General features: G+C 57.7%; 1 protein-coding gene across 7 annotated transcripts; it reads right to left on the bottom strand.

Moving 5' to 3' along the window:
* Positions 1-1,792: 1,792 nt before the first annotated feature.
* ATP13A2 (ATPase cation transporting 13A2) lies at positions 1,793-20,038 on the bottom strand. 7 transcript variants are annotated; one of them, XM_050322249.1, is made up of 29 exons: positions 20,017-20,038; positions 14,237-14,304; positions 13,766-13,933; positions 13,134-13,192; positions 12,935-13,046; positions 12,752-12,831; positions 12,286-12,363; positions 11,983-12,052; positions 11,322-11,456; positions 11,020-11,086; positions 10,808-10,939; positions 10,497-10,664; positions 10,306-10,416; positions 10,155-10,201; positions 9,875-10,063; positions 9,597-9,803; positions 9,353-9,487; positions 9,044-9,200; positions 8,660-8,780; positions 8,343-8,467; positions 7,726-7,886; positions 6,698-6,808; positions 5,748-5,827; positions 5,366-5,518; positions 4,559-4,655; positions 4,249-4,472; positions 3,194-3,345; positions 2,924-3,096; positions 1,793-2,789 (listed from the first exon to the last, which is right to left on the bottom strand). In XM_050322249.1, the coding sequence occupies exons 1-29, from the start codon at positions 20,024-20,026 to the stop codon at positions 2,619-2,621; spliced, it is 3,561 nt and encodes a 1,186-aa protein (XP_050178206.1). In that variant the 5' UTR covers positions 20,027-20,038; the 3' UTR covers positions 1,793-2,618. The 7 variants fall into 7 exon arrangements, with proteins under 7 accessions (XP_050178206.1, XP_050178209.1, XP_050178202.1 ...); XM_050322252.1 differs by having other exon boundaries at positions 9,353-9,469; XM_050322245.1 differs by lacking the exon at positions 20,017-20,038 and adding an exon at positions 15,881-15,992.
* Positions 20,039-22,798: the final 2,760 nt, after the last annotated feature.

Below are 22,798 nucleotides of genomic sequence, written 5' to 3'. Positions count from 1 at the left end.
CTCCAGCTGCCGCCTGCCAGGGGAAAAACCGGGATAATAATTCAAAATGATGGTCAGTGAGAGCTTCTCCGTGCAAAGGGCTCGGGCTGGTTGGGGTTTTGCTGTTTCTTCGTGTTTTTTTTTTTCTCGGTTGGATGAGTTTTAAAGCCGTTTAAGAGCAAGGAGGGAGGAGGATTCCGTGCAGCCCCGGCACGGGTCGGGCTGGGATTTGTGCTGCTGGAAGGGGGGCAGATCCAAGGATCAGGGCAGGGAATTGTTGTATCATCTCGGCAGCTCCTGGAAAAAATCAAACACACCCCAAAATTTGGGCTGTTGAGCCCCCCATCACCCCCCTGATCCACTGGCGTTAGCACCTCACCTTCCTCCGGAGCAGAGGATGCTGCGATCCCGGGGGATTTGAAGCTTTATCCCGGGATAGAGGGCGGGAAAAGGCCAAAATTCCCCTTTTCCCCCCAAGGCTGAGGGAGGGCAGCCCCTGGGTGGGCTGAGAGCCAGCGCTGCTGCCCCTTTTCCCTGGATTGCTGACGGCGTTCCGGAGGGCACGGGATACCGGCGGCATCCCGGTAAGGCCTGGGATGATCCCTAAAATCCCCCCCGAGCCTGGAGGTGCCACAGAGCCCGGAGCTGCGGGATGAAAACCTGCGGATTTTTAGGTGTAAAACCAGCGGGGGGCAAACAGGGGGTGCTGGGATGGCGGGAAAACGGCTCTGGAGATGGGAATGGGGATGAGGAGGCTCGGTTTTCATCCGCGGGTCAGGATTCCACGCAGCCCACGCTGGGTTGTGCAGCAGGGAGAGGGGCTGACTGCTCCCAAAACCAGGAACACGTGGATTTTCAGAACAGACAGGGTTTAAAAAGGTGCTCCCTGCTCCTCCCGAGCCTGGTTTTCCAGGCTGAAGGACCGATAAAACCATCCCAATGACTCCAAACACGGCTGTTCCCGGCCCCCAAATCCAACATGATCCTCATCCCAGCCCTGGTAACCTTTATCCAAGGGCAGGAACTGCCCGTTAATAATTAAATGGACTTTACAACCCCCCCCGGGGGCGGGAACACCCTCAGAATCCAGCCAAGCAAAACACCCCGGGGGGTGGGAGCGGCGTGGAAATTCCAAGGGGTAAAGGAGCCCTGGGTGCTTTTGCTTTGAAAACTGCCAAGAACGGGCAGAATTCTCCGAGATTTTGGGGGGTGTGGAGGTTTTTTTTAACTCGAGAAGTCTGGTTTAATAACTGCAGCCTTGGCTGGGATTTCAGGAAACCTCTTACCTCTGCTTGTGCCTCATTTCCTGACCTAATCCCCAGCTCCCGGAGGGCAGAGAGGCCGCCGGCGCTCCGAGGGGGAGAGACTTTCCATGGAGACGAGTTCCTTCAAGAAGCAGCCCCTGAGCCGAGAGCCAGGCTGGGAGGCAGCTGGAAAATCCTGGGAAGGGGCTGCAGGCAGCACAGCCCCCTCCCTGGGGATCGGCTCTTCCCCTCTCGGGATGTGGCGTCTCCGTCCACTCGGCCGAAGGAGCGAGCTTTGGGAGTCCTGGCCAGGCCACCTGGGCTTTTCCAGCAGTGGTTGTTATTTTCTAGGAAATTCCAGCTGGAAAGAGGCTACTCAGCTGAGTTTGGGCTGCTGGAATCCCAGCGGTGTCATCCCTGGCTCCACTCCCTGCTTTCGAGCATCGGAGCAGCTTCCAGCCGGGCTGGGGAATGAGGTGACCCTGAAACCTCTTCCCTGTTCCCACATTCCATGGAAACTCCCCTGTGCCACTCCCCATCCATCCCCACAAAGCAGCACAAGGAAGCAGTCAAGAAAATAGTGTTAATTTATTAGACAACACCCCCCACGGCACCGTCCGGAATCCAGGATCGGCGCCGTCCAGAACCTGGAATTGGCACCATCCAGACCCTGGGATCGGCACCTTCACCCTCCCCACGGCTTTGACACCTCGAGCCATCGGAGTGCAGTTAAAAAATAAAGAGATCTGGGGTGTGTTTTAATGCTACAAAGGTCCCAGCTGGAAGCAGAAGTGCCCTGCGGGAGCATTCCAGGCGGGAAAGGGGCCTGTGGGATGGAGCAGCATCCTTGGCAAGCTGGGAATGGGGTCTGTAAACTTCCTACACATCTAGGGAGGGCCATGGAGGGGAGTCACAGTGACATGGACACGAGGGCCGGGGGTGCCCTCGCTGGGAGAAGATCAGGGACCCTCTTCCATTTTTGGGACGCGGCATCGCCATCCGCCGGAGTTTCCTCGGAGTGAGGTTTCGGAGCCTTGGCCAGGCCACCTGGGGTTTTCCAGCCATAATTATTATTTTCTAGGAAATTCCAGCTGGAAAGAGGTCACTGAGCTCGGTTTGGAGAGGAGGAGGGAGGTGGAATTCCGCTGTGGAGCGGCACCGGCACCCAGCGCAGGAGCGGGACAACCCCCGGAGGAAGAGCCACACCGCTTCCTCCTCTTCCTCTGGATCTCTCCCCCCACTTTCTCCTCCACCACCTGCTCCTCGTGGGATCACCATGCCCATGGATCCAGTGCCGAGGGTGTCCTGTGGGCTCCCGCCCGCCGCATCCCTCCTTTTCCCGGGATAAATCCAGGCCGCTGTCCAAGGGCTGGCGGCAGGGGGGCCCCGTGCCCGCTATCTCAGGGCCATGGACATCCTGGGAGTGGCAAAGAGGGGCTCGTGGAGGGGGGGCCAGCCCGGCTGCTGCTGGCTCAGCTCCTTCTCCAGCCTCTTGAAGAGCTTCTTGGAGGCTTTTCTGCGGCGGAAGCGGCGGAAGCAGCTGAGCAGGCCGTGATCCAGGGCGGTCTGCAGCACACACGGGCGGGAAAACAGCCTTGGAGAGGGGGTTTCTCGGGAGAGGGTGGAGCTGACGGCGAGGTCAGCCCCGAGCCCACCCTGGGACAGACCCAGGGGGTCCCACACGCCCCTCCCGGACCCACCTCCAGCACGAAGGCGGCGAAGAAGTTGAGGGCGGCGATTCCCAGCAGCAGCAGCTTGAAGTTCAAGTCCTCGATGCCCTGGAGCTTCAGGAGGGTTTTGGGGAAGCCCAGCGGGTAGAGGGTCAACCAGATCATGAGGCCAAACAGCAGGATGAGGACGAGCAGGAAGAGCACTGAGGGCGAGAGGGGAGAGGGTGAGGAGGGGGAGGAAGAGGAGGAGGAGGAGGGGAGGGCTGGGGGGTAGCTGTGCCCACGTGGCACCCTCCTCACCGTTGGTGTAGAGAGGCTCCCGGAAGGGGTATCCCTTGGACATGGCCACGGCCAGGATGAGGTACTGGAAGCCCGTGACGCAGAACAGGACGGTGTTCTCGTAGTTGGGCAGGTTCTGGGGGGCTGTCACCGTGCTGTTGAGGGGGATGTACCTGAGCCACAGGGGAGACAGGAGAGGGTCAGCTGGGAAGAGGTTTCCCGTGGTTTTCCATATTCTCCATCACGGTAAAACAACTGCCTTGTGAGGGGCAGAGGAGGGGCTGGCACTGAGCTCCTCTCTCTGGTGACAGGACCCAGGGAAGGGCTGGAGCTGTGCCAGGGAGGGTCAGGTGAGATCTCAGAGAAGGTTTTCCCCCAGAGGGGGGTTGGCACTGAACAGGCTCCCCAGGGCAGTGTCAGAGCTCCAGGAGGGTTTGGACAACGCTCTGAGGGACAGGGTGGGATTGTTGGGGTGTCTGGGCAGGGTTAGGAGCTGGACTAGTGATCCTGGGGAGCCCTTCCAGCTCAGGACATTCTGTGATTCCATGCCTGCTGCCAGGCAGCTGGATGAATCCTGGATCCCAAAGCCAGGACAAGCACCTGGACTCCATCACAACCTCTGTGCCATTCCCGTCGCTAAACCCATATGGAGCCACAGCATATCAGGAAAAATTCCTTTACAGAAAGGGCTCTACAGCACTGGCACAGGCTGTCCAGGGCACTGGTGGAGTCACCACCACTGGAAGCATTCAGAAAACATCAGGATGTGGCACCTGGGTTAGTAGTGAATGTGGTGATGGTGGAGAAGCACCACAGCTCCTCCACATCATTCCCACTCCTAAGGAAAGGAAGGTTTAGGTTGGAAATCAGGAAAAACCCCTTCCCAGAAGGGGCTGTAAAGCTTTGGGAGGGGCTGCCCAGGGTGGTGGTGGAGTCCCCACTCCTGGAAGGGCTCCAGGATCGCGTGGATGTGGCACCTGGGGACACGGTTTCATGGTGAGCAGGGGTGGACTCAACGCCCCTAAAGCCGCGCGTCCAACCTCACCAGCCCCACGAGCGAGGGCTCTGAGCCTCACCAGCTCTGTGAGACGGTGATGAAGTAGCTGAGGACCTGCACGGTGATGAGCAGGGCTGTCTGCAGCAGGAGGCTGCCCAGCACCAGCACGCTGATGAGGGCACCCTGGGGACGCTCCACGCCCAGCTCCTGGGAGGGCCCCGTGCGGCCCATCAGCACGGCCACCGTGGTGGTGATGACCAGGTCGAAGAACAGGAACTGGAAGTCGCTCAGGTTGGTGTTGATCTGGGGAGGAGAAGGGCCTTGAGCAGGGGCAGGTTGAAAGGCAGCAGGGAGGAGGTGATGGGGAAGGGCAGGGCTTTGGGACTCACCGTGTAGAGCAGCAGCACGGACACGAACTGCACCAGGCTGTACAGGGCCATGTACTTGAAGACACCAAAGGAGGTGACCAGCGAGCACCTGCCCTCCCTGCAGGGGGAGATTCACAAAGAACACCCTGAGCTGGAAGGGACCCCCAAGGATCATAGATCCAACCCCTGGCCCTGCCCAGACACCCCAACAATCCCTCCCTGTCCCTCAGAGCATTGTCCAAACCCTCCTGGAGCTCTGGCAGCCTTGGGGCTGTGACACTGCCCTGGGGAGCCTGTTCAGTGCCAACCACCCTCTGGGGGAAGAATCCTTCCTGAGATCCCACCTAATACTCCCCTGGCAGAGCCTCCTGTCACACCAGACCAAATTTATGCAGCAGAGATCCAACCCCTGCCCCACTCCAACAAAAGGTGGCATTTCCGACCTCAACCTGCCACATTCCTCCCAGTGAGGACACATTTAGTCACTGCAGACCCACCCAAAAACCAGCAGCATGAGGAACACGTGAAATGTGAGACCTGATCTCGGCTGGCACCTCCCAGGGCCATCCTTCCCACCCCAACCTGCCTGGAATGCTGCCATCCATGGTCCCCAGCCCACACTCATCGGGACAAGGTCCTTCACCACGTACATGTGGGGCAGAGGTGCTGACACCCAACCTGACCCTGCCCTGCCCCATCTCCAGGCCATTCCCTGTCCCCAGGGAGCAGAGCTCGGTGTCCCCTCACCCCCCACCAGCCCCCCCCTCCCCCAGATCATTCCAGCCGGGCCCACAGGAGCCGTTCCGTGGCTGTTCCCCCCCAGCTCACCGGACAAGCCTGGGCACACACTCGATGTTGGCCAGGCGGGAGGTGAAGGGCGAAGCCACCGACGCCTCGGCCTCGGACAGCGAGATGCCCACGTCGGCCGCCCGCAGCGCCCCACAGTCGTTGGCCCCGTCCCCACACATCCCCACGCAGTAGCTGCACACAAGGAACCCACCCCACCTCATCAGCACGGCGAGGGAATGCCTGGAGCTGCCCAGGAAAGCCACTCCAGCCCTGGGAGTGCTCCAGGCCGGGCTGGACGGGGCTTGGAGCCAGCCGGGATAGCGGAAGGTGCCCCTGCCCACGGGACTGGATGAGCTCCCAGCCCAACCCATCCCATAATTCCATGGCTGACCCCCTGCCCCCCCACCCCTCCAGGCCTCACTTGAGCTCCTGCAGGCTGCACACCAGTTGGGTCTTCTGCTCGGGCAACATGCGTGCAAACACCGTGGCTCGGACCAGGATCTGCCAAGGACGGGACACTCCGTGTCCATCCCGGAGCACCCCGGCCCTGTGCCCAGGGGGAGCTCTGGGAATGTCACACCCCCATCCCTGTGCCCAGGGGGAGCTCAGGGAATGTCACACCGACCTCAAAAAACACCCTCTGGGAATTTTGTTTTGGAGCTGTGAGGACACAGTGGGAAAGCCCAGGGAGGTCAACCTCAGTGGAGGGTCCCCAACCCCACTGGAGAGTTTCCCAACCCCAACTTGAGGGTTCCCAACCTTGTTGGGGGATTACAAACTCCAACACAATTTCCTTGTTGGAGGGTCCCTCAACCTCACCAGAGGATCCCCCTACTTTGCCAGAGGGTTCCCCACCTCAGCAGAGCACTCCCAACCCCACCAAAGGATCCCCCAACCTTGATGGACAACACTCCAACCTTGCTGGAGGATCCCCCAACCTCACCAGAGGACTCCCAACCCCACCAATCTTGCTGGAGACTCCCTCAAGCCCACTGGAGGGTCCCCAACCTCACCAGAAGGATCCCCAACCTCACGAGAGGGTTCCCCAACCTTGCTGAAGGACTCCTCAACATTCCCAAAGGATCCCCCAAGCCCACTGGAGGGTCCCCAACCTCACCGGGGGGGTTCCCCAACCCTGGCAGAAGGTTCCCCAGTCCCCACAAAGAGTTCCCCAGCCTCAATGGAAGACTCCCCATTCTCATCCCAGGGCACCCCAACCTCGCTGGGAGCATCCCCAAGCCCCACCAGAGGGTTCCCCAAACCCCATGGAGGGTCTCCCAACCTCCCCAGAGCATTCCCAAACCCCACTGGTGGGTTCCCAACTCCTCCAGAGGGTTCCCCACCCCACCAGAGGGTTCCCCCCAGGCTCACCTTGGGCAGCAGGTCAGCAAAGTGCTCACAAACCACCTGGAAGGATTTCCCATTGAGGGCAAAGTGGCAGGGCTGGGGAGGGGGGGAGGAGCCATCCCGCTGCTCCAGGCCCTGCCAAGGGAAAAGAGCTCCTTGTTCTCCTTCCAGTCCCTGCAGAGCCCCGGGATAATGGGCTGAGCAACCTCCCCAGGGCAGGAGGGAGAGCAGCTGCCCTTCAAGCTCAGTTTCAGGGATATAAAAGGGGGTGTTTTGGATAAAAAGCTTGTTTGATGGAGCTCTTGGTGCCAAGCCTGGAGCAGGACCCAGCATCATCCATGAGGAGCGGGTTTGGAGCCCCAGCTCCAGCCTGACCTGCTCCCAGGGAAGACAGGTCATATTTCCAGGCACATAAATGGTGATATTTGGGATAAAAAGCTTGTTTGGTTGAGCCCTTCAGGGCAAGGACCTGGAAGCATCCACGAGGAGGATTTTTGGAACATCCTTTCCAGCCTGATGTGCTCCCAGGAAGAGACAAGAGCAGCTCAACTTCTCCTCAGGGAGGCATTTAATGAGGGCCAGGATCACTCCCTTAATTCCCTCTAAGGATGATGATGCTGGAAAACCACTCCCCATCCCTGGAATTGCCCAAGGCCAGGCTGGATGGGACTTGGAGCGACCTGGGCTAGTGGAAGGTGTCCCTGTCCATGGCAGGGGGTGGAATGGGATGAGCTTTGAGGTCCCTTCCAACCCAAATCATGCTGGGATTCTGGGATTCCCGTGACTGGGGGAGAGACTCCATTTCTTAGAAATAAGGAAGGAATTCCTGGCTGTGAGGGTGGGCAGGCCCTGGCACAGGCTGCCCAGAGCAGCTGTGGCTGCCCCATCCCTGGAAGTGTCCAAAGCCAGGTTGGAGCCACTTGGGCCAGTGGAAGGTGTCCCTTCCCTCGGGGACACGGGATGAGCTTCCCGGTCCCTCCCAGCGGAATTCACCCTGGAATTCCATGCAGGAGTGAGTGCCTGGGCACTGGGGGCGTGTGCAGGGGTCTCACCTCGGGCTGCTCCTCGCCCTGGGAATGCTCTGCCGGCAGGAACCGCAGCGCGGCGGGTTTGTCGTGGCCGGGCGGGGAGGCGGTGACGAAGATCACCCGCTCCTTGGGCTCCACCATGCGGCAGCTGCGGGCCACGTTCATGGCTGTCAGCATGTTGTCCCCTGCCGGGAGAGCACGGATTGGGCTTCTGGGGCTTCCAACCCGCCGCGTGTCCCCTCCCCGGGGGTCCCTCTGCCTCCCTGTGTTTCGGGGCACAGCTCCAAACCCTCGTGCTTTCCCCACTCCAAAGAAAAGCAGATTCAAATCCTGCTTTCCTGGCCGCAGCACACCAGGAGTTGACTCTGTTCCCCAACTCTGATCCTTGAAATGGGGGGTGTTGGCAGGAGATCGACAGTTGGGCGATCGACAGCCAACCCAGGAGCTTTTCCACACAAAAACCTTCCACACCCTGAGCCCACCGGCCCTTTGAGCATTCCAAGGGCAGGGACACAACGACCCCGGGTCCAGGAGTCCCTGCTGTGCCCCCACAGCTGCTCCAGGCCACAGGTTCCTGGTGGGAAACCCCTTCAGGCCTTGCACGAGCCCAAGGGCTGTCGGTGTCCCCGCTCCCAGATCACCTGTCACCATGACGGGGCGGATGTTGGCGTTCCTCAGGAGGTGGATCATGGGCGCCGACTCCGGCTTGAGGACGTTCTTCATGACCAGGAACCCCAGGAAGCTCAGGTTGCTCTCCACGGAGTCCCTGGTGGGACACAACGAGCCCTTCAACATCAACACCAGGCACAGAGGATCAGTGGGTCTGAATGGCTCCAAATCCATCTGGGAGGCAGCCAGGAATTCCTTTGGTGTGGATTAGGGTCTAATTCCTTGCAGGCAGCAAGACATCCTTGGGAATGCTTGGAGCAAACAAGGTGTAACGGGAATTGGCACCAACCTGGGGAGCTGCAGGGCCTCCTCGAAGGTGCCCACCGTGCCCAGGGCTTTGCAAGCCAGACCCAAGACCCGGAACCCATCCGTGGTGTAGTGTCGGAGCATCTGGGAGAAATCCAGGGGCACTGGAAAAGCGAGGCCAGAAGAGCTCCTGAAGGAAGCCCAGCTCCTAGACCAGCTGAGGGGAGATGGGCTCGGGATGCTCAGCCAGCCCCCAGCCCCATTCCCGGGCTTCTGTCTTCCTATTTCCTTCCCTGCACACGGCTGGAGCTGATCCAGAGCCCTGTGCCTCTGGGAAGTGCCCCAGGGCATCCCTGAGGATAACTCCCTGCAGGGATACAGACGCTGGAGCAGCGGGACTGGTGAACCCCCATCTCCCAGTACACACCAGTGTCCTTCCTGCACAGACTGGCCACCATCTCCGGGGCGCCCTTGACGTAGACGTGGGCCGGGGCTTCTCCGGGGAGTTTCACCAGGACACTCATCCTCTGGAAGGAGGAGGAGAAAGGGAAACGCCGGAGGATTCCAAGGGGAGACTGGTGCTTCTGCGGAGGACAGGGAATGTCAGGGCCAGGAGGAACTTCTCCAGGAGGAACCTGTCCAGGAGGAACCTCTCCAGGGCTGTGAGGAGCAGCCACCCTTTGGGCTGCAGACCCAGCGGTCTGGGAGCCGGAGCCGCTCTGCTCCACGGGATTACCCTGTCCCGGGGCTGCTCTTCCTCAGGGGGAGGTTTCACCACAGCCAAGACCTTCATCCCAAACTGCTGGAAGGCAGGGAGCTCACCCTCCTCCTCCTCCTCCATCGTCTCCAGGTGCTGCAACCAAGGCAGGTGCTGGGATGGCAAAGCCCCACCAACCTCAAGGGGGGTCTTAACTCCCCCCAGTCCCGGCAGGGCAGGATTCCTGCCTCCTCCCTCCCTGGCTCCCCACCCCGTGGCTCACCCAGCCGGTGGATTCCAGCATTTTGAGGTCCACGGGGTCCCCGACGAGCTGTGCCCGCAGCAGGGCCAGGCTGTGGCAGGTGGCCAGGGCATAGAGCAGGGGCCCGGCCGGGAGGCACCGCGGCTCGTGCACGATGGGCAGGAACTGGTTGTTCTCCAGGGGCACCACCCCCCACACGTCCAGCCCTTCCTCCGTCAGCGTTCCCGTCTGCGGGGAGAGCCCGCGGTGTCCCGGAGATCCCTCCAGCGGGAAGGGGAGCCCAACCCCGCCCCGCTCACCTTGTCGAAGCAAACCAGGCGGATCTTCCCGCACAGGTTGATGCGGGGGGGGCTGATGCAGAAGATTCCCTGCCTCTTCAGCCTGTTCTGGGCATAGATGGTGCCCACGGTCATGGCAGCCGGGAGCGCCGGCGGCACGATGACGGTCACCAGGTCCAGGGCGCGGATGATGATCTGCCCCACGGGCACCTGGCGGGGCAGGAAGGACAGGGCTGGGCATCCCCCACATCCTGACGGTCCCAGTGGATCCCGGGGGATCCTCCAGCTCCCCCTGCCCTACCTTGTTCCTGACCAGGATGAGGATGCTGTACAAGGTGCCGACTAAAGCTGTGCCAGAGGGAGAAGAGTTACCGGGAGAAGCCGAGGGAGGGGGTTCAACCCTTCCCCAGGAGTCTGGATGCTCCCAGAGGTGTCTCCGTGCTCAGACCTACCCAGGACGGCGAGGAACAGCACGAACTTCACGGCATCCTTGTAGAACTTGAAGCTGACGGGTTTGGGGTAGAGGATGGAGCTGATGAGATCCCCCTTGGCCGTGCAGAACCCTGCAGGAAGGGGCCAGGGGGTCACCGCGGATCCATCCAAGGGTGCGGATCCATCCCAGCTTCCCTCCTTGATCCATCACCTGTGCGGGTCACCACGGCCAGCACTTCCCCCCCCACGTAGGACTTGGCCTGGATGACGTGTGTCCCGCAGAACAGGGTGTGCCTCCGGTGCTCCTCCGGGGAATACACGGCCCCGGCCGCCTGCGCCGCCGCCGGGAGAGGCGTCTTCATCACCGGCACGCTCTCCCCTGGGGAAAGATGGGGCTCTGTCACCCTGGGGAAGCAGGATCCGGCCAGCCTGCACGGGAAGGGGCTGTCGGAGGGTGGCTGAGACACGAGGCTCGTCCTGTCCCCCGGAATGCCCCAGGAACAGGGGGATGGAGGCGCTCACCCGTCAGCATGCTCTCATTGACCATGCACTCGCCCGTCAGCAGCGCGGCGTCGCAGGGCACCAGCATCCCGTCCCTGGGAATGCTGATGCAGTCCCCTGGCACCAGCTCCACTGAGCTCACCACTGCCTCCTCTGGAAAACAGCGTGGCCGTGCTCAGGCGCGGCATCCCAAGGCCATCCCAAGAAGTTCCAGGCTGGAACTCTGCCCTCACCTCCGCTGGGCCGGCGCACTCGGACACCCACCGACATCCTGGCCATGGCCTGCAACGTGCTGCTTTGCTGGCAGAGAGGGAGGGAGGGAGGGAGAAGGTAAAACCATCCTAAAAACACAGCAAAGCATCCCCGGGTCTGGTCTCAAAGGCTTGGGATCAGGGATGAAGGACAAGGAGAGCCATCCCACCGCTGGACTGTGGGTTGTCCTCACCCAGCTGGGCTCAGGGGCAGCTCAACACCAGCACAGAGGGCAAAGGGCAGGAAAAATGGGCTGTTTCAGAGAGGTGCTGATCCCACCAACCTTCCTGGTCTCGTAGAGGGACAAGCCCAAGGAGATGGTGGAGATGAGGAAGATGCAGGCAGCATAGTAGTAATAGGCATCACACACCCACAGCACGATGCTGAACACTTGGAAGATGTAGAAGGGATTGAGCACCTGGAACAAGGGAAAGAGAAGCTTTGGGAAATGGGGAGAACTTCTTCCAGCCCTCTGTGAGACCTCCAGGTTCCTGGGAGGTGGGAGAACTTTCTCCAGATATCAGAAGACCTCCAGGCTCCTTTTGAGGAGGAGAGACCTTCCTCCCTCCTGGGAGGTTGGGAGAGCTTCTTCCAGCCCATCATGAGACCTCCAGGCTCCTTGAGGGACAACAGCTCACGTGGAGAAGCTGGCCCTTCCTTGGGGATAAACCAGCTGATGTCCCATAAACCCTCCCTTCTCCCCAGTTTTCCTCATGGATGGTGCTCCTGAGGATGCCCAGCCATCTCCACAGCTACCTGGGGGTGCTCCTGTCCCAGCCAGGACGGGTTCCCTCCAGGGCTGTACTAGCTCTGCCTTCTCCCAAAGTCCTCTCCTCCCTTCCCAAGGGCCCACAAATCACTTGGAGTGAGGGACATGGAACAAGGAATGATCTGCCCTGGGAAAGCCCACTCCTGGGAAGCTCAGCCCATGGACACCCACCCACCTCCTCCACCAGCAGCCTCGCGTAGGACTTGACAGGCACCTCGATGAGGTTTGGGCCGTAGATCTTCCTCCTGGGAAGAGAAAAGGAGAGGGAAGGAAATCTGCCCTTGGGAGAAGCAGCATTCCCACTCCGAGGGTGCTGCCCACACCTCCGTGGGAGCCTGGTTAGGCAGAGAAGCCAAGCCCAGGAATTCAATCCCACCTGCTTGGCCGGGGTTTTGACACAAGGCAAACCCAGGCTCCGGGATCTTCTACTCCTGGAAGAGCCTTGTGTGCTCCCTGTGCATCCCACAGGGATCCCTACCTAGTGGTGTGGTCTTGCTGGTCCAGCCCAGGCTGGGAGAGGTGGAGATCTGCGCAGGTCCAACCCTCATCCAAGACGCTGGGAAGGAAAAACGGAGAGACGGAGTCAAAATCAGCGGGAACAGTGGAACAAACAGCATGTCCAGGTCCCTGGGAACATTAAAAACCCCCTTGGGAAAAAGGAGAGTGCTGTGTTCCTTGGCCTCTACAGCAGCTGGTGAGTGCCAAGGAAAGCCAACAAAAGGGGCTCAGTTCGGAGCGCCGGGAGCGTCCGGAGCTGCCAAACTGCTCCGTCTGGTTCCCTGTGGCCGGAGAGGCACCCACAGCCCGGGGCACGGACCCGCCACGGCACGGGCTCCAGGAGGGACAATCCAGAGCAGGGCTGGGGCTTCCAGGGAGTCCAGGAGGACTCTGAGGGGGCTGAGGGAACCAGGGCAGGGATGGAGAGGGGCAGGGCCCGGGAATACCTGACTTTGCAGAAGAGCTGCCGCCGCTCCAGCCACACGTAGCGCATTCCCTGGAACAGGTAATACCTCAGGATGTTCTTCTGAGCCCGCAGGGACGGAAAAGAGAAGGTGTTGGTGGGGCTTTAGGGTGGCCCACGGGAAGGGAGAGGGTTCCTGGCGGTGTGGGAAGGTCCCAGGCATCACCTCCTCCTTCTGGTGGAGCCGGATGGTGTCCCTGCTCTCCTCCTCCTCCGACACTCCGATGGCGATGCTGCTCCTCCGGTCCTCCGGCCGCGCCCCGGGGTGCTGCTCCAGGCTGGCCAGGGGGACTGAGGCTCAGCCCTGCCCAGCCAGCCCCTCCCCCAGAGCCCCCTGAGCCCGTGGCAGGGCCAGCCCCGCTCACCTGGCCTCGCCCAGCGGCTCCAGCAGCACCCGCGTGGTGAAGCACTGCCCAAAGTGGTCCTGGAACACAGGCACGGGTGGGAAGGGACACCGGGACATCCCTGCTCAGCCCACAGGGAAGGCAGGGAGGCCCTGGCCACCCATCCCAGGGGATGGAAGGGTGGGTCTGGGGATAGTGAAGGGAGATTCAAGGCCCGGTTGGCTGGCAGGGAAGGGGAAAGTGCAGACTAAGGACTAGGAATTATTCCTGGATTAACAGGATAGTATCGTTATTAGTAATAATCAAACAATGATATTATATAATAAATATGCTACATAACATATATTTATGTATTACTAATACTGACAGCAATATAAAATATAATGGCAACATGATGAGAATATTTTTATGTATAATGATGAAAATACGATCATGATGATAATAATTTGCTAATAAAAATTCCTGGAACAACTTGGTGCTGGGGCACCCTGATGGAAGCTGGGGTCCCCTGATGGAAGGAGATGCCAGACACGGAGAGGGTGACCAGCAGCAAGGACCATTCCCAGGACCCTGCTGGGAGCCCAAGCCCAGATCCATGGGATCCCAGCACAGAGAAGGTTGGAAGGAGCAGAGCTGGGACCCGCAGGACTCACCCTGATGATGACCCAGTCGGCCTGGCCCAGGGCACAGGGTTTGCACTTGGCCTGCACTTCCAGGCTGGGCTTCCAGTGGAACAGGAGCAGGAGCAGCCCCGCGGTGAGCACGGAGCCCACGTGGCACAGCAGCACCCGCCACGGGCGGCTCTGGTACCCCGACACCTCCTGCAAGAGAGTGCCCACCTGGGCCTGCCTGGCCACGACAGCAGCTCAGATTAACACTGTCAGGCATTAAACCCCAAATCCAGACAGGTCCTGGCTCAGAAAATCAACTCAAATTAACATTATCAGCCATTAAACCCCAAATTGATAAAATCCTCGAGCTTCCCAGCGGGATTTAACCCCAGGCAGGTGACATCCAACACCTCTGAGGGTGGAAAACCACCGCCTGGTGCTGGTGTTGTGGAAAGCACAGGGGTTTTGTGCCATCCCGAGCCTTCCTTCCCCTGGAGAATCCCCCAGACCTACCATGTGGGATGGATCCGGCTGCAGCGTCCCGTAGCCCGGCCGTTGGCTCCCCAGCAGCCTGCTGGTGTCTGCAAATCCCAGAAAAACAGGGAAAAGGGTTAACGAGAGGGGATCCAGCCTGGTCACCGGCTCCCAAGCAGCCTGCTGTGTGCAAATCACCCTCAAAATAGGGAAAATGGATAAGGGGAGGTGATCCCGGGGTTATTCCTGAGATGCCATCCCTGGCTCATCCCAAAGGCGGCTGGACCTGGCGGCTCCCGGACACGCAGCCCGGGATGCTGCGGGAAAGGGACACCCCGCGCTGCCCCCGGCACCCTCCGGCCGCACGTGACGGTCACGGGAAGGAGCCCCGGGAGGGAACCTGGCGGGATCCCAGCGGCTTTCGGGAGCGGGGCTGGGACGCGGCCAGGCCGAGCTTTCCAAGCCGCTTTTCACGCTCCTCTGCTCCCTGCGCCACAAAATCCGCCAGTGCCCAGCGCTCGGCACCTCCGCTTCCTGCCGGGCACCCCCGCGGCCATCCCAGGCGGAATTTCAACCCTCACCCTCTGGGACGTGAAGCTGAACCTGCTTATCCTCTAAATCCACATCAGATGACAAGTCCTGGCATTCCCAACTCCAGGATCTCTGTTTACTCCCTAAATCCACGCTGGATTACAAGTCATGACATTCCCAACTCCAGGATCTTTGTTAACCGCCTAAATCCGCGATGCATTACAAACCCTGGCATTCCCAGCTCCGGGATCTCTGGTTATCCCCTAAATCCACACCTGATTCCAAATCGTGGCATTCCCAACTCCAGGATCCAATCCACACCTGATTCCAAATCATGACATTCCCAACTCCAGGATGTTTGCTCATCCTCTAAACCCACACCTGAGCACAAATCACGGCATTCCCAACTCCAGGATCTTAAAGCAGCCGCGGGATGATAACACGTGGCACAAACACCAAGCCGGGAGTTTGTTCCCACTCTTTGAAGGCGCCGGGAATTCCCTGCCCGGGCCGGGTCTGGGTTTCAGGAGCGCACTGAGCCCGGCTTAACCATTTCTGCGCCGGGGGGGAGCCCGGACATCCGTTCCCTGCTGGAAAAGCCACTCCGGCGGGATTCCTGCCGCTCCCTGTCTGATCCCAGAGCTCGTCGGCAGGTGCCAGAAGCAATTCATTCAGAGCATTCCCCGGTTTTGAGGATCACCCGGGTCCGTCTCACCAGCTCCCGAATCGCAGCAGGGGCCGCTCCAAGGGAGAAGTTTTGGGATGAGGAACTGGGGGATGAGCCCGAGGGAAACCAAAAGCTCTCCCGGGAGCCAAAAAACCGACGGAGGGATCCCCCTGCCGCATTCCAGGTTTAAGGAAGGCGGGAGCGGGCCAGGAGGAGCCGGAGCCGCCCTTCCCAAGGGCAGGACAAAGGACAGGGCGAGGGGGGGCCTCGCCAAAGGCTTTTCCCGAGGGGAAAAGTATCCAAACAAGCCGAAAACAACCCAATTCGCTACCCGCGCATTCCCGGGGCAGGATGGGAAGCGGGAAGCCCGGCCCATCCCTCTCCTGGAGCAGCAGCAGAATCATTCCGGCTTCCTCGGATCCTCAAAGCAGGGAATCTCCCGGAGGAGCAGAGCTCGGCCGGCCCCGCTCCCGTGGATTTCTCACCTCCCGCTCCCATCCCGGCTGCTTCCCGAGCCTCGGCGCGCTCCGAGGGCTCATCCCAGCGGAGCTGCTCCCGCCCGGGCTGGCATCTGGGATCCATAGGGTCGGCATCACCTGCCCACGTGGCCGGGAAGCCTCCGGAGGGGCGGGAGCTGCGCGAGCGCCTGGAATCGCGGCCACACCTGGTGGGCAAACAGGAGCCGGGACAGCGGGACGGGCCCGCGACCGCTCCAGGGGCTTCTCCCGCAGCCCCGGCAGAGATCGGCCTCCCTCTCTGCTGGGAAAGGGGGATCCGGAGCGGGATAACGGCCAGGAGAGGCTGGAGATCCTCGGGAAGGTCAGAGATGCACCAGCCCGGCTTGTCCAGGGAAAAGGGGAGCCGAGGATCGGCACTGACGCTGGATTTGCACAAAAATCCCACTGGGAATCCTCCCAGCTGCCTGGCTCCGAGTCCATGCTCTGTCCTGCACCTTCACCACGTGTTCCTGCAGGCAGGGGATGGGGAAAATGTGGGATGAAGATGGTCGGGATGCTCCCACATTGCCCACATGGCCTGGCAGGGAGGATGAACACTCTGACTCCGGAATGTGGAGCTGGAACCTGGAGCCCACTGGAACCCACGGGCCTTGTAGCTGGGAATCCCCTCTGGAGCAGCCCCAGCCTGGCTGGGAAGCGGCTGGGAATGCCAGTGCCAGTCCTTGTCCCGGGATTTGGCCCCAGATAGACGTGCACATGGAAAACAGGCAGATGCTGATCCCATGGACCTTGTCCCCCAGCTCCCAAGCCCCTTTCTGGAAGCAACAAATCCCAAGGGGGCTTTGAGGTCTCCCTCTGCTCCCACGGTTCCCCACAGATGGTCAGGACTTTCTGGGCAGCACCATCCACCCAACCATCCACCCCTCCATCATCTCCCATCCATCCATCCCTCCATCCATCTCCATTCATCCATCCATCCATCTATCCATCCATCCATCCATCCAGGAGGTTGCACACAAGTTGAGGAAGATCCCCCCATGGAAGTCTCTGCTCCAGAGTGGGGTCTGGCTGTTGGGATGGGCTGGGCAAGGTCAACCTGTGCCCCTGGAGATGGGGACACGGAAAATCGGGATGAGGCCAAAGCAAGGAAGGAGGGATGAGGTGGGAAAACAGAGTTTGGGTCAGGAAGGGCGAGATTGGACTCCAGACAATTTTCCTGAGCAGCTCTGGGAGGAACTGGGATGAGAGGTCAGTGATTCTCCTGCCCTTTCCACTGAGCCAACATAAACTCCTCCAAGCCAACAACTCGGAGCCATCCACAGCGGGACACACCAGAGCAGACGTGTCTGCCCAGCCCACCGGCTCCTCCTGCCACGGAGCAGAGCCAGGAAAACCGCCCCAGGCTGGGATACACCAAAGGTGAGATAAGCTCCATCCAAGGGGGTCACAGAGATCAGGATCCAGACTGGAAATGCTGGGGCACTAAACCCTTGAGATGGGCCAGGGAGTAAATTCCTTGGAAGCAGCAGCCATGTCCACCTCAGACTGCTTTGGGTTTGTAGGGAAGGATCATCTGGGACGAGAAGGTGGCAGCGTTTGCTTCTCCATGTGCTGAGGCCCCAGTGATCTGACCCTTCCAACCCTTCCAGCACGGCAGGATCCTCCCCTGCCCTGACCTTCCTGGAACCCGGTTTTGCAAGAACTCTCCGGCTGCCAAAACCACCTGCCGAGCCGGAGGAAGCACCTGCCGGAACATCCTGCTTGGGCAACTGCTGGCAGAGGGGGGAGGGAAGGGGTTCAGACCCAAATCCAGCCTTTCCCCCAAACGGGTTAAAAACAGGCTCCTCCATCCCCCGGGAGAGGGGGCAAAAGGGGGGAAGTTCAAACCCCTCAGGGTGGCTTTGCTGCAGATCCAGAGGAGGAGATGGAGAAGCGGGATCTGAGGGACGTGGGTGAGATGGTGGGGACAGGGACAGACGTCACCCCCCCTTCCTGCCCAGGGCTCTTCCTCCTTCAGCCCTGGAGACCCTTCCGTGTGCCAGCGGGGCCGGTTCCAAGGGAAGCGGGCAAAGGTTTCCCAGCACAGGCTGAGCCGGTTCTGCATTCCCGGGAACGAGGATCGCTGACAAGGCACGGAGCCTCCGAGGGCTTCCCATCCTCTTCCAAATGCCTGGATGCCTTTTTCCTACCCAGCATCCCCGTTCCATTCTTTGTCCATGCCAAAACCCCTGGGATTGCTCAGGAAGACAACGAGGTCCTTCCTCAAAATCCAGCCTGGCCTCTGTGGTGCCGATGGGAGACCCCGCCAGGGATGCTCCAGGATGGGCCCAGAGCATTCCCAAAATCCAGGCTGGAGCAACCTGCTGGCAGGGAAGCAGCTCCCGGTGGGCTGCAGGGATTGGGAGGTCTTGGAGCATCCCAAAGCCTGGGATTTGTTCCCCCACGGACTGATTGCTGTGTCCCACGGGCCGGAATTCCGACGGGACGCAAAGCCAAGAAGTTGTCCCTGGTTAAGTTGTGGTGTCATGGGAGCCTCTTCCAGACCCGGAGCCCACTCAGGGGGGGATCTGGGATGTGATTCCCATCAGCTCTGGCACCACCCGGATCCGAACACCCAGGGCCCCACCCGCAAATCCCATGGGAGGGAAGAGAGGGCACAGCAGGGAAAAGAGAAGGAAAAGGGAAATAAGGAAAGAAAAAAGGAAAAGAAAAATGTGAAATAAGTAAAAAAAGGCAAAGGGAGAAAAATGAAAAAGCGAAATAAAGAGAAATGAAATAAAACAAAGAAAAATTAACAAAATAAAGCAAAATAAACGAGAAATGAAGTGGGAGAAAAAGAGGAAAAACAAACTAATAAAGTGGAATAAAGAGAAATAAAAGAACAAAATACAGGAAAATAAAGGGGAATTAAAAAGCCAAATGAGGCAAGAAAATAAAGCAGAAAAATGAAGTGAAATAAAGGAAACAAAGCAAAATAAAAAAGCAAAATAGCAAAGTAAGAGACTCAAAAGGAAAAAAAAGCAGCAAAATAAAACCAAAAATGAAGCAAAATAAAATAGCAAAATAAAGGGAAATAAAGCAAAATAAAGCAGCACAAAATAAAAAGAAAAGTAAATTAAAGCAAAATAAAAAAGCCAAGTAAAGCAAAATAAAGTAAAATAAGAAACTGGTAAAGCAAAATTAAACCTCCCAAATAAAACAAAATAAAAAAAGCAAGATTAAGAAAATAAGGTAAAATAAAGCAAAATTTAAAAGCTAAATAAAAATAAGGGAAAATAAAGCAAAATATAAAAGGAAGAAGCAAAACAATAAAGTGAAGGAAAGCAAAATAAAAGGGTAAAAAGAAAATAAACCCCTCAAAATAAGGCAAAATATAAAAGCAAAATAAAGGAAAAGGAAAATAAAAAGCAAAACAAAGGAAAATAATCAAGTGAAATAAAGCAAGATATAGCAAAATACAAAAGACAGAAAACAAAATAAGAGGCCAAAAATAAAGCAAAATAAAAAATAAAGCGGAATGGGGGAAAATACTAAAGGGAAATAAAGCAAAATAAAAAAGAGAGAAAGTAAAATAAGACCACCAAAATAAAGTAAAATAAAAAGTAAAATAAAGGAAAATAATAAAGTAAAATAAAGGGAAATAATAAAGAAAATAATAATGCAAAATAAAGCAAAATAATAAAACAAAATAAAGGAAAATAAAGGGAAACAAAAAAGGGAAATAAAGCAAATAATAAAGTAAAATAAAGTAAAATAAAAAAGGGAAGTAAAGCAAATAATAAAGGAAAATAAAGGAAAATAATAAAGCTAAATAAAGGGAAAAATAAAGCGAAATAAAGCAAAACAAGGTGAAAAAGCAAAAAAAAATGAGGCCAAAAATAAAGCAAAATAAAAAAAGCAAAATATAGCAAAATTTAAAAAAAAAAAAAAAAAAGGCAAACCAGAAAGCAAATTACAGGGAAATAAACCCCGAATAAAGCAAAATACAAAGCAAATTACAGCAGAATAAAAAAGCGAACCGATGGGAAGCCCCGCTGTGCCCCCTTCCCCCCGCACATCCCCCACTCCCCCCGCGCCTGCAGCGACCCCGGGCCCCCAGAACTGCGGCGGGGGGACCCGGCCCGGCCGGGGTCCCGGGCCCCCTTTCCCCCGAGCCCCCTGACCTGAGCTCATGGCGCGGCCCCGGCCAAGGCGGAAAGGGCGGGCCTGGAGCGGCGGGAACGGCGGGACTTGTAGTCCTGCCTCCCCCAAAGCGTCTGCAACCCCAAAGCGTCTGCAACCCCAAAGCGTCTGAAACCCCAAAGCGTCTGCAACCCCAAAGCGTCTGAAGACCCACATTGCTCCCCCCCGCAAATCATCCCCCCCCAAAACGTCTGCAATCCCAAAGCATGTGCAATGCCAAATCACCCCCCTAATCATCCCCCTGCCCGCAGCGTCTGCGACCCCAAAGCGCCCACCCCCGAATCATCCGCCCCCAAATGATCCACACCCCCAAAGCGGCTGCAATCCCAAAGCATCTGCAACCCCACATCACTCCGCCCGCAAATCATCCCCTTCCAAAGTGTCTGCAATCCCAAATCACCCCCTAATCATCCCCCCCAAAGCGTCTGCAACCCCAAAGCGCCCACCCCCCGAATCAGCCACTCCCCAAATGATCCACAACCCCCAAAGCATCTGCAACCCCAAAGCATCCACCCCCTAAAATGATCCACACCCCCTAAAGCATCTGCAACCCCAAATCAGCCACACCCTAAATAAATCATGCATCCCACCAGATCATCCACACCCCCCAAATCATTCACAGACCCCAAAGCACCTGCAACCCCAAATCATCCACACCCCCAAATCATCCCCCACCCAGAGCATCCACCCCCCCTGGGCTGGCCCCAAAAACAAGGGGGGCAACCCTTCTGGGGGAGGCAGGGAGGGACAGACCACGAGGGGGGGATGAACCCCCAAAAATGCACCGGGGTCTGCCCCACAAAGGGGGTTGAACCCCAAATCTTGCAGGGAAATGGAATAGGCTCTGCCCCTCAAAAAGGGCCTTTGGACCCCAAATCTTACAGGGAAATGGACCAGGCTCTGCCCCCCAAAAAGGGGCTTTGCACCCCCACATCTTACAAGGAAACTCACTGGGCTTTGCACCCTCCCAAAGAAAAGGGGCTTTGCACCCCAAATCCTGCAGAGAAATGGGCCAGGCTCTGCCCCCCAAAAAGGGGCGTTTGAACCTCAAATGTCTCAGGGAAACACAGTGGGCTCTGTCCCCTGAGGGAGGCTCTGCACCCCCAAAAACCTCCCCCGAGACCTGGCCCAGAGAAGGAGTTTGAACCCCAAATCTTGGAGGGAAATGCACAGGGCTCTGCCCCCGAAAAAGGGGTTTTTCACCCCAAATCCTGAGGGAAATGCACAGGGCTCTGCCCCCCAGAAAGGGAGTTTTCATCCCCAAATCCTGTGGGGACTCATGTGGTGCTCTGACCCCCCAAAAAGGGGTTTTGCCCCCCACAGTTTGCAGGGAACGACCCAGGCTCTGCCCCCAGGGAGGGTTGTACCCCCAAATCCCTCCAGGAAACCCATCAGGCTCTGCCCCCCTCCCAAGTGTTTTGCCCCCATTTCTCTCCCCCCTCACAATTCCCACCTGGAAACCCCCTCTGAGGGAATTCCAAAGCCAGTACTGGGGTGCAGACCCCACAACACCCCTGGATCAGCCCCCCCACAACCACACCTTGGCTTTTAGGGGGGCTACGACTCCTGCCAAAGCACTGTCAGGAAAATCCAACTGCCCATCCCATCCCATCCCATCCCATCCCATCCCATCCCATCCCATCCCATCCCATCCCACACACCCAAACCCCATCCCAGACACAGAACTTTGGGTTCCTTGCACAGGAAGGGAGATCAATCCATTGTCTTCTCCACAGGTGAGGTGGATTTTGCCATTGGAGCAGGAAAACCTCAGGCAGGGCAGCGAGAGGCTTCGGATTCCGCTGTGTTTCCACCCGAATATTCCCAGGAAACAGGCCTGGATTCGAAATGAAGGCGGCAAAAACCAGTTCATTTTGTCCCAAAAAAACAGTGGGAGAGGACAAGGGGGTATCACAGCTCTTTTTATCCGAGCTGTTGATGAGCAGCTCCTTGGATGTGAGCAGGGAATTGGGATCATGGAGTGCAGGGATGAGAAATAATCACAATATTATATCATTACAACGATAAAGTCTCATTCTAATGGGATTAACAGCATCTTCCTGGGGGATTCCCCATCCCAGGAGCCACGTGCAGGACCAGCACAGACCCAGCTTACCCCGAGACACAGAAATTTGGGATAATTCAACCTGGATTTTCAGTGGGAAATCTCCGCCTTCCACGTCCCACACCAGCCCTCAGGAATGAAACCCTCGGGCCCAGGGAAAAGAAAGTGCAAATGAAAACAGAAACACCAGGTTGGTTTCTGGAGGCAGGAATGAGCTCTTAGAGGATAAAAAACACATGGAAAAACCAGCAGAATTTCTGGGATTGGTCTGTCCCACCTCAGTCCTCCTTTCCTGCCTCCTGGCAGTGTCCTGGTGGACATTCCCAAGAGGTTTCACTACATTTAGGCCAAAACCTCATCGATTAAACAGCAGAGCTGGACCCTCCCAGGACAGCAAACAATTCCATTCTTTCCTGGTCCTTCCCAGGAGGGCAAGGAATTCCATTCTCTCCTGGACCCTCCCAGGAGTGCAAACAAAGAGCTGCTCTGAGCGACAAACCCACCCAAATGTCCCCAGTGTGAGAAAAGTGGAGGTAAAACCACACTTGTGTGAGAGAAAACAGAGAGGTTCAGCCCTAATAAATCCCATTTCATTAGGACTTGGAATAAAAATTCCTTAGGACTTGGAACAGAAAGCTCCTTAGGACTTGGATTAAAGATGGGGATCCCAGCAGGGTGGTGACAGACGCCTTGTTCCC

Source organism: Myiozetetes cayanensis, unplaced genomic scaffold, assembly GCF_022539395.1.
Source record: "Myiozetetes cayanensis isolate MyiCay16 unplaced genomic scaffold, myiCay2020 scf28, whole genome shotgun sequence".
Classification (NCBI taxonomy): domain Eukaryota; kingdom Metazoa; phylum Chordata; class Aves; order Passeriformes; family Tyrannidae; genus Myiozetetes; species Myiozetetes cayanensis.
The sequence above is the reverse complement of the archived record's forward strand: the minus strand, read 5'-3'. Positions and strand labels throughout refer to the sequence as shown.

Coding starts and splice junctions, on each gene's coding strand:
- ATP13A2 (XM_050322245.1), bottom strand. CDS start 15,977: ATGGATCCCAGATGCCAGCCCGGGCGGGAGCAGCTCCGCTGGGATGAG. Junction 13,193..13,765: donor CCGACTGGGTCATCATCAGG/GTGAGTCCTGCG, acceptor CCTGTGTTCCAG/GACCACTTTGGGCAGTGCTT. Junction 7,887..8,342: donor CCGCCCCGTCATGGTGACAG/GTGATCTGGGAG, acceptor CTCTCCCGGCAG/GGGACAACATGCTGACAGCC.